The sequence below is a fragment of the Spodoptera frugiperda genome, chromosome 19 (genome assembly GCF_023101765.2).
Source record: "Spodoptera frugiperda isolate SF20-4 chromosome 19, AGI-APGP_CSIRO_Sfru_2.0, whole genome shotgun sequence".
NCBI lineage: Eukaryota > Metazoa > Arthropoda > Insecta > Lepidoptera > Noctuidae > Spodoptera > Spodoptera frugiperda.
In genome coordinates this window covers 3,747,019-3,758,416 of record NC_064230.1, presented here as the reverse complement: position 1 = coordinate 3,758,416, position 11,398 = coordinate 3,747,019, and the positions used below count along the sequence as shown (strand labels likewise).

At 38.2% G+C, this 11,398-nt stretch overlaps 1 protein-coding gene across 1 annotated transcript; it reads right to left on the bottom strand.

Moving 5' to 3' along the window:
• Window positions 1-122: 122 nt before the first annotated feature.
• LOC118280976 (protein HGH1 homolog) lies at window positions 123-1,316 on the bottom strand. Its single transcript, XM_035601396.2, has one exon. The coding sequence runs from the start codon at window positions 1,223-1,225 to the stop codon at window positions 143-145; it is 1,083 nt and encodes a 360-aa protein (XP_035457289.1). The 5' UTR covers window positions 1,226-1,316; the 3' UTR covers window positions 123-142.
• Window positions 1,317-11,398: the final 10,082 nt, after the last annotated feature.

Genomic DNA, 11,398 nt, shown 5'->3' with positions numbered 1-11,398 from the left:
TAAACACCCAAAATAGAGTTGTTCCCTATAGGAATTAGACGACTGCGCGGAAGCCAGTAGCCCAGCCACCACGTCAACCATGCAGTCTTAATAAGTACTTTGGTGATAATAAAACCACAAGATAACATATATAAATAAACATTTATTTCTCCTGTATATAATCCTCGTCCATCTTCTCAAACTTCTCCTTCATGTCATCGGGCACTTCGACCGCTGATAAGTCCTCAGCACCGACCTCATCCTCCTTTTGTATCAAAATATCAACTACGTTCTCACAAGCAAGTCTTACTTTAGGATCTGTCTCCCATTTGTGATACTCCCGTAACACGTAGTAAACTCCGTTGTCTCTTAAGAACTCCCGTCCTTTCCTTCTCATACAAAACTTATTAAGAGTCTCCAGAATCATTTTCCGGATATCTATATCATTCTCCCGTTGTTTTTCTTTCGGTAAGTACTGTAGCGATATCGGTAACGTGTCCATCTCCTCATCAATGTATTCTTCGCCTCCCATTATTGGGTTTAACAGATATGTAAGTAGTTCCAAGTCATTGCTGAGTAGAAAGTCATGAAACTCAGGGTCGAAGGATAAATTTCTTATTGTACCCATCGCTCCACCTCTTCGTATATTTGAGAGCTCATAACTGCAGAACGGAAGAAGTTTTATCAATGGAATGTGTGGGTTTTCTTCTGTTAGCCATTTTCTTATACTGTGGCAGCAGGATAGGTTAGAAATCATTGGCCCAATGAAGTTTAGATTAGAACCTTTTTTGTTGAAGTTTATGTTCACGTAAGCGTTTAATATGTCGTTCAAATGTGGTAGGAATGCGTCTAGAATACTTTCTAGTTCCGTTTCGACTCTAGTAATGTTGGAAAGTATCATTGCAGCCGCGTCTGCATCCTTTTTCTCCGGATTCAAAACATAACCTATACACAATTTGACGATGTTTTTGTTTCCATCTGATTTGTATTTTAGGAGCTCTATAACGCCTCTAGGGTTCGCTGTGATGTTCACCAGTATTAGTAGCGCGTTTTTAGCCACTTCTTCTATTTTATCGTCGGTTAAATTGATAATGCTTTGTATTATTTTGTCGTGGGATAACAAAGTTGTTATTCCTTCTTCCGTGCCAGATAGTCCCACTAAGTGGTCCAAAGCAATGTGTCTTAAGTCGATACGAGCCTCAGGCTTTAAGAATTGTAGTAGTTCATCCAGAGGATCCGCTGCCATGGTTATTTATTTATAGTAAAATACGTGATTGTAATTTCTAACCTCTCAATATCAACACAACAATGCGTTTGTTTCATTGACAGCGTCAAAGATTTTGACAATGACATTTCTTTGATAATATTTACGTTTCGTTACTAACTAGTTTAGAGATTCAGTTGCTTTAGATTCTTCGAAAAAGTTTCATACGTTAAATTTATATAAGAATAAACATACAATATTATTAATTTAATTTTGTTGAAAAAAATTGAAATTAAAATTTATTACAATGATGACCCATTTTCAATTCTCTAGTCTCGTCATCTAGTGTGGAGTAGAAGAAACACACAACCCAAAACTTCCAAACTAACCTAATAGATGGCGCTACACGTCCACCAACAAAATACAATGACCTACTTTACTAAATTATAAAGAAATTCATTTCCTCAACTAAGAAACACGCAATTTCCTTATTGATAGACGTATTACATTTGATTTATTGCTTAACCGATCAATTTGTTACAGTTTTTGTTGAAGAAATTCTATAAATTTTGCATATTATTCGATAGAAAGGCTACTTGTGTTATCTTTCCTAGTCATCGTGATTAATCTAGGTATATTATCAAAACAGTTACTCATCCTGTGATAATACATTCGCTATATAATATAGCTGGGTTTTATCGTTGGAACAAAATATAAAACTTATTAAGTTTGACTCACTTAATTGACAAAGTATGGCAAAGTCAAAGTGAAAGTAATTATTTTAAATTAAATCTAAAAAATCCCCATATCCCTAACTCCCAAAAGACCAGCAATGCTCGCCTCTAGTGTTGAGGGTGTCCATGAACAGTGGCGATTGCTTATCGTCTAATCCGTCTGTTCGTTTTATTTTATGGTAAACGTGTAAACGTGTAGGCGGCGGCGATCGCTGACCATCAGGTGATTTTGATTTTGACCGTTTGATCACCTGATGGTCAGCGATCGCCGGCGCCCATGGACACCCGAAACACCAGAGAACTTACAAGTGCGTTGCCGGTTAGGAATTTAAGGGTTGTTGGGGAATCAGGGTTTGTGAAGATTGGGAAGGGTGGTAATTGTGCCTCCGGTAACCTCACTCACACAACGCAAGCGTTGTTTTGTTGATAATGCATATGATTGTGTATCAAAATGTAACTACTACCGCCATCTAGTATATTAAATGTGAGTTGTAATTGGCTATAGATTTATAGAACAGTGTAAGTTTACTTGTCTATGGTACAAGCGTTGTAATATTTTTTTAAATAATTAAAAGCTTCACTCTGCACTGAATAGCAAAAACGTGTTTACTTTAGAGGTTATGGGCTTAAACGTTTCATAAAAGTATAGTAATAAAAGTTAGTTTTTTGATCACGATTGTGCTGTGCAAGATGTCAACGAACTATTTAGCCAGTGTGCCTAAATTAAAAGGCCGGGAAAACTTTGATGAGTGGACATTTGCAGTTGAAAATGTGCTCGTGTTGGAAGGCATGCTACATTGTGTAAAGCCGGTGGTAGGAAAAGACATTAAACCCGAAGATGATTTGAAGGCTCGGGCCAAAATATGCTTAACCATCGATCCGACTTTGTACGTGCATATCAAGACGACGAAAACTTCGAAGGAGTTGTGGGATAAACTCAAATCTCTGTTTGACGACTCAGGATTTTCGAGGAAGATTTCGTTATTACGTCACTTGATTTCAATACGACGGGAAAATTGTGAAGATATGACCACATACGTGACTCAAATTGTGGAGACATCGCAAAGGTTATGTGGAACCGGTTTCGAAATTACAGATCAATGGATTGGATCGTTAATGCTAGCAGGATTACCGGATAAATTCACACCTATGATCATGGCTATTGAACATTCGGGTATTGCGATTACGGCTGACGTTATTAAGACAAAATTACTAGATTCAGAGCCGTTAGAATTGATGGGAGTGACCGCGAAAGAAACGCAGAAAAATGAAGCGGCGTTTGCCTCAAAATGGGCGAAATCAAAACCCAGAGCTGGCAACACCGATCAAAGCGGAAACGGTCGGAAATCAAACTCAAACGACAAAGTGGCAAATAAAAGTAATATAACCTGCTACAAATGCAAAAATACTGGTCATTATCGCAATCATTGTCCAATGTTAGAAAAATCAAGCAGAAATAAGTCGTCTAATGCATTTAGTGCTGTATTCTTGAGTGCTAGATACAGTAAAGACGAGTGGTACGTGGACTCAGGAGCCAGTGTTCACATGACTGCTGTCCAAAGTTGGTTACAGGATGTATCAAGTCCAAAGACATGCTCAGAAATTATGATTGCTAATAATGAGAAACTTCAGGTAGTGTGCAAAGGCAGTATAGAAATATCAACACAGCAAGGTTATGACATTACAATTAAAGAGGTTCTGTGTGTACCAAGCCTCACTACAAATTTATTATCAGTGAGCCAAATGATAAAAAACAACAACAGTGTTACTTTCTCCGATAGTCAGTGTTTAATTCACAATGCAAATAATGAATTAGTGGCTGTTGCTAACCTCATTGATGGTGTCTATAAACTAGATTTATGTAAAACACCAGTGACAAAATGTTTGATTGCCAGAGATAACGCTTTGTTATGGCACAGGAGGTTAGGTCACATAAACACAAAAGACTTAATCAAAATGAAGAATGGTGCTGTGGAAGGTGTTGAGTATAAAGACTCTTATGAAGTGACAAAATCAAACTGTGCGGTTTGTTGTGAGGGCAAACAATCCCGACTACCGTTCCCCACAGGCACAAGAGCTACAATGGTGCTGGAAATTGTGCATGCTGATGTATGTGGGCCAATGGAGACTAAATCTATCGGATTGTCGAAATACTTCCTCCTTTTTGTGGACGATTACAGTCGCATGTCATTCGTCTACTTCATGAAAGAGAAAAATGAGGTTTACAAATACTTCAGAGAATTCAAATCCATGGTGGAGAACCAGAAAAATGTCAATATTAAAATATTACGGACGGACAATGGTGGAGAGTTTTGTTCGAAGGAAATGGAGGGATTTTTGAAAACATTTGGCATCATACACCAGAAAACCAACCCATACACACCAGAACAAAATGGTATGTCAGAGAGAAACAACAGAACAATTGTTGAAAAAGCAAGATGCATGTTGTTTGACGCAAAGTTACATAAAAACTTTTGGGCAGAGGCAGTGTCCACTGCAGTGTACTTAAAAAATAGATCAATAGCGTCTGGCCTCCATGACAAGACACCATATGAGATGTGGCATGGAAGAAAACCAATCTTGAGCCATATAAGGATCTTCGGCAGTCCAGTTATGGTACATGTTCCCAAGGAAAGAAGAACCAAGTGGGACAAGAAAGCTCAGCAACACATTCTTGTTGGTTATTCAGAACATGTAAAGGGCTACCGGGTATATGATCCTGTCAAGAAGGTGGTTACTACAAGTCGAGATGTAGTGGTAATTGAATCAGGAATGTCCACCACTGATGAAACAACATGGTGTATAGAAGAAGGCTCAACTGTTCCTGTAGGAAATGATCGTTCAGTGGGGGAGGGATGCCTAGAACGATCAGAACTAGATACTGAAGAAAACCATGACAGTGACTCATCCCAGATAACATTCTATGAAGCTGATGAGACTTATGTTCCTGAATACTCATCATCAAATAGCAGCCCAGTTGAATCACCAGAACACATCAACGATAGACCAAAGAGGGTGATACGTAAACCAGCAAGGTACAATCAGACGGGCTTGTTGGCTATGGAGGAGACAGAACTGACGGTGACAGAAGCTCTAAGAAGTCCTGAAAGTGAGCAATGGCGGAAGGCAATGGATGAGGAGATAGAATCGTTCAGAAAGAATGAAGTGTTCGAGCTCATCGATCCTCCAAAAGGAGCTACAATTGTGCAGTGTCGGTGGGTGTTAAAGAGAAAGGTCAATAGTGATAGTGAAGTGCAATATCGTGCGCGATTAGTCGCTAAGGGTTTTACCCAAAAATATGGACTGGACTATAGTGAAACCTTTTCACCAGTGGTGCGGCACTCAACATTAAGATTATTGTTCGCTATAAGTGTTAAATTAGGACTGGACATTACTCAATTAGATGTTAAGACTGCTTATCTAAATAGTAATTTGAAAGAGGACATTTATATGTGTGCACCTGAAGGCTTTGTATCAGAAATGTCAGGGAAAGTACTTAAACTCAAAAAGGCAGTATATGGATTAAAACAATCCGCCTTAGCTTGGTATGAGAGAATTAGGGATGTTTTATGTAAAAATAATTACAAAAACTGTACACAAGAGCCATGTTTATTTACAAAGATGTGTAAAGATGTAAAAATTATATTAGCAGTTTATGTTGATGACTTTCTTATATTTTCTGATAGTAAAGTTGAGACTGAGAAGTTAAAATGTATTTTAAAATCTGAATTTGAAATTAAAGACTTGGGTGAAGTTAAGCGTTATCTAGGTATGAATATAAGTGTTAAGAAGGATAGTAATAACTATGTGATAACTGTAGATCAGCAGCAGTACATAGAAGAATTATTGTTAAAATTTCATATGACTGATTGTAAAACAACTGATACACCCATTGAGAATAAATTGAATGTACCAAAAGCAGAAAAATGTACAATAGGACTTAGTTATCAAAAACTCTTAGGTTGTCTTATGTATCTGGCAGTCATGACAAGACCAGATATCACCTACTCTGTTAGTTATTTAAGTCAATTTAATACTTGCTACAGTGTTGAACATTGGAACTATGCTAAAAGAGTTCTTAAATACCTAAAGAAAACTAAAATGTATTGTTTAAAGTTCAGTAGTCAAGGAGAAAGTTTACAAGGTTTTGTTGATGCCGATTGGGCAAGTGATAGCCTAGATAGAAAATCATACACTGGATTTTGTTTTGTTATGTCAGGCTCAGCCGTCTCATGGCAAAGTAGAAAGCAGAGAGTTACTGCTCTGTCAAGCACTGAAGCCGAATATGTTGCACTCTCGGAAGCTTGTAGGGAAGCAGTATATCTTAGAGAACTATTGTGTGAACTAACTGGATCTTTGTTAACAATTAGATTGTATTGTGATAATCAAAGTGCATTGCGGATGGCTTCTAATCATCAATGTCACAACAGGACAAAACATATTGATGTTAAACATCATTTTGTAAGAGAAACTGTCAAAAGTGGAAAAGTAGAAATCACTTATTTGTCTACAAATGAGATGCCAGCAGATTTGTTGACAAAGGGCCTGGGTTCTGTTAAACACTACAAATTTATGGAATCATTGGGTATTCTAAAGATGTTAAATTAGATGTTAAGTTTGCACATTGTAATATTTAGTTTATTTTGATAAGTGGGGGTGTTGATAATGCATATGATTGTGTATCAAAATGTAACTACTACCGCCATCTAGTATATTAAATGTGAGTTGTAATTGGCTATAGATTTATAGAACAGTGTAAGTTTACTTGTCTATGGTACAAGCGTTGTAATATTTTTTTTTAAATAATTAAAGGCTTCACTCTGCACTGAATAGCAAAAACGTGTTTACTTTAGATGTTTCACGTCGGGCTTCCATAGTAGAACAGGCTCATTCCCGCCGAAGCTCTCCCACACTTAGTTGGTCGGCCTATCCCAAAAAAGAGTATTCTACCTACTTAAGCCTTTTGGAATAAAACCCACGACATAAAAGCTCACAAAGAAACCATTTGCGTGTTATAAAACCTTTCTTAATCCACGATAAACTCAGTTTTTCCATGTTCTGTGTAATCTTGATCGATACTGCCGTGGTGTGTGGTTGAGCTGATTGTATCGCGGCTGAAATTTAACTTTCTTCGTTAATGATTATGGGAGTAAAATAATAAGCACATGAGAACCAGTTTTGTTTCACGATATAGGCAGTGTTTTGTACCTATACCCTATATAGCCGTCTTTTACATTGAATTTTTCATTACTTGTGTTATTACAAGAAGCCGGTGGAAAAAGTGGTCGACTCTGATTACTTACTATCAGGGGGCCTACTTTAATTCAACGAAAAACAAAGTTTCGTCAGAAACTTCGCAAATTTCGTACTACTTACATTTATTGCGAGCCTTTGTGAACAAAAATTAACGAATGAAATTAAGATAAGGTTTTAATTTGATATTAAAAATAAAACGTTATTTTTAAGTAATTTCATAAGTAAATCAATAAAACCTACGGCCGAAGATTAAATGAAACTTCGCATTCGAAAACCGGATAGTAGCCCTACAGTAGATTTAAAACCCCAAAAACACTTTGCCCAATATAGAAATTGAATATTGTTCAGTAGTCACATTTACTACTTGTAAAGACCTATATTTTGTAGTTCAATGTTTAACTGAGGGCTGTCATGAATGTGGTAGATATTCCATCCATTTGCCCCAAGCATTTCACTGCAAGTTTCCTAATAATAACTCTTTACCGGAGCCTTTATTTCCTAAAGTGTGTGAAGGCCCGGCTTCAAAGCCACGAACACAGGCGCAAAGTTGCAAGCCTATCCGTTCTTCACCGGATACATTTCGGTGAGTGTGCGGGGGAATTGCACAACTTGATTCCCCCTAGTCCTTTCCATCATCGAACCACAAGACAATCGGCGAGGCGTCACCGCTTCATGGTGGATATCCCACCTACTCGCACGAAGCACTTCGCTTCAAGCTTCCTTATGCGAACTGCTAGGGAGTGGAATTCTTTGCCGGAGTCTGTGTTTCCTACAAAATACAACCTGAGTATCTTCAAGTCCTGAGTGATCGTGTTGCTCATAGGTAGGCGTGTTTCATCGTAGGCCGCATCTTCACTTACCACCAGGCGAGACGTTAGCCAAACGGTGAAAACTATTTAGGTACCTAATATCCGTATTAAATGCCTTAGGAACTAAATATCAGTAATCCACTGTGTGGTTGTTATCATGTCGCTGGAATGGTCGACCACCTGAAGATAACTTACACCTGTGTAATAATTAGCTAATTAACAAGCTAATATCTTTATTAGGATTATTTTCCACCAGAGATGTGCTATGCTATGTTGCTGTGGATGCGTTTGGCTTCCACCAATCATATTAATGGGTACACACTACACATAGCTTGGCACTGTTGGAAACGGATTCAGCTAAGCTATGTCTTTTATGTGGGAAGATGCGTCCTACAGATGGCTTTGTTACTATTGATACATCGCATATTCGATACTCAAGCGGCGCATCTTCCTCGAACAACTTAGTTCCAGTGGAAACGGCCACATAGATTCACAGCTTAGTTATAAAATCTTCGTAGCACAGCTACATAGCACATCTCTGGTGGAAAAACAACATTAAGACTGTCTCTAAATTAGGTGAAAATAACAAAAATGCATTTTTAAAATATAATTATAGGAATATGAAGTTAAAACCTTTCTCTGCTATTAGTATTTGATGTATTAGACTGTGACTAATCCGTCCGTTAAGGAAAGAAATATAATACCTATAATGTTTATCACATTGACAAATCGATGAATGAAGGTGTGATTACGTATTTTAAAACTTATGTTTTTTATGGTATAAGCCGGTAAACGAGCAAACGGATCATCTGATGGTAAGCAATCGCTGCCGCCCATGAAACACTAGAGGCGTTATAAGTGCGTTGCCGGCCTTTTGGGGGTTAACGAACTACCAATTATAAGTTAGAAATCGCCAACCCGCATTGAGCAAGCGTGGTGATTAATGCTCAAACCTTATCCGTATGAGAAGAGGCTTTCGGGTGCTTTCGGTCAACAGTGGCCAGTGGCTGTTGAAAATGATGATAACAGTTATGTTATTTAATTCACTGTAGTGTATAAAGAACTAGCCACCCGCCCCAACTTCGCATGGGCGCAATGGTGATATATTATGCATGTATTATACATATAAACCTTCCTCTTGAATCACTCTATCTATTAAAAACTGCATCAAAATCCGTTGCGTAGTTTTAAAGATTTAAGCATACAAAGGGACATAGGGACAGAGAAAGCGACTTTGTTTTGTACTATGTAGTGAAGCGTACTCACACTATATCTACATACTAATAAACATATGTATAATACGAATACTAAACAATTTGACGTCACAGCGTAACTTATGACGTCAAAAGTGCGTGTCGGCCATTTTTAAAATACACGTAATGTAGGGAATTTTGCGAACTATTTATAGCTACCACTCTATTTCTGATTCATAGACAAAAGGAGGGGAGATCTACGATAAGGGGGTTTTCGTAAAGGGTCGTAATCACCTATTGTTTGAAAATTGTTATATGTATAAAACTGCTTTTTTATAATAACTATCGTGAGACATAGTAAATTAACCTTAACACGTTGGTGGACAGTAACGTCCACAGGCGTCTAGATAGCCTAAAGTGATACAACAGTACGCCTGTCGACGTATCAGTTTTTAGTTCCATAAAATCAGTACGCCTCACGACGACTGATTTTTCATACAATTGTAAAGAACGGCATGTTGTACTGTCACCACAGGTATAATTACGACTTTTGTACTGTCACTACATTATTTTACATTTTTACATTAGGTGAAACTACGCCTGCGGGCAATGTACGAAAAAAGTAGTGTCTTAGTAGCTGCAACTTGTGAGATAGTACTGTCCACGAATGTGTTAAGCACATTTGCTCAATGCGGGTTGGCGATTTCAAACTTAAAATTAGAAATTATATTCGTAATTGGTCACTTTGGTAATTGCCGATGGTAGGTTTCGAACCCGCAGCCTCATGCATGAGTCTAAGGACGGTGAGCAAGGGTAGCATGCCACACGACCAGAACCAGACACTTGCGTTCGGTACATCGCGTTCCGCGTGCGCCTCAAAGAGCCATCAGACCACCACACATGGGGCCCAGTAGGGCAGATGCCTGATATGGAGCTGCGGACTACCTAGCGGGTTTACCGAGGCTCCCGCTCGGAAAGCAGGAGTAGGAACGGAGTGGTTTTCAGTCAGTAAGACTCTCTATCTCTCGCCTCGCCCAAGGCGGGAGAAGTCATTGGATGATTTTCCCTTCTTAAAAAAAGCCTCATACATTAGGAGCGGTAGTCTTAAACGGGAGGTTTTTATATAGTTATGTTTTATGTTCCAAGCTATTAACATATACTGATAATACAAAGTAAGTATGATTCATAATTATTATAAAGGATCTATTTTTCAGCTGGTAATTCATAAAAGAATACAACAATGTATATAGGCAGAGATAGTATATCGCGCAGCTGTGTAGCTGATACTGATTACTCGATAATTTTCCTTATCTATCACACCTGCATAATTGCTCAAATTCTGTTATAGACTTGTTAATTATATAGACTGTAATATAAAAAAAAAACATAACCCTCCTTCTGGCGCAGTCGGGCAAAAATATATCATGTATCTATAAATAGGCTCACCCCCTATTACATGGGACTTATAACGCAAATGGTGAAAAGTGGGTGTATATTGTATAGCGGCATGACGTGTCGTAATGTGCACCTCTGCGTACCCCTTCGGGGATAAAAGGAGTGACGTTGTGTGTGCGTGTGTGGTAGTAAGGTATGACGGATCTATACAAGAAGAAGACGAAAGAAGAATACAGAGAACAGAAGAAAAGCATTTATTTGATAGAAGACACACACACACACAAATGAAATCACTGCTAGTATATATAAAAATTACGGTTGCTTGTTTGTTTGAACACGCTCTTTCCCAATCCCCGATTCCTCAACAATCCTTAAATTCCTAACCCCCAAAAGGCCGGCAACGCACTTGTAACGCCTCTGATGTTTCAAGTGTCCGTGGGCGGCGGCGATTGCTTACCATCAGGAGACCTACTCTAATTCAACGAAAAACAAAGTTTCATCCGAAACTTCGCAGAATTTGAAATGAAGATAAATAAATAGGTTTCGATTTGAAATTAAGAATAAAACGTTATTTTATTAGAAAATCAATAAAACCTACGGCCGAAGATTAAACGAAACTTCCGATTCGAGAACCGGAGTAGACCTACAACAGGTGAACCGTTTTGTGGATTACCGGCTTATACCATAAAAAATACGTGTCTAATATTTTAAAATAATCTACAAGACGGACATTAAAATCAATTGGGATCATCATCACCATCAGCCGGAAGACGTCCACTGTAGAATAAATAAATTGGGATACCACCCTATTATAGAGCGCGCCTCAAA

Coding starts and splice junctions, on each gene's coding strand:
- LOC118280976 (XM_035601396.2), bottom strand. CDS start 1,225: ATGGCAGCGGATCCTCTGGATGAACTACTACAATTCTTAAAGCCTGAG.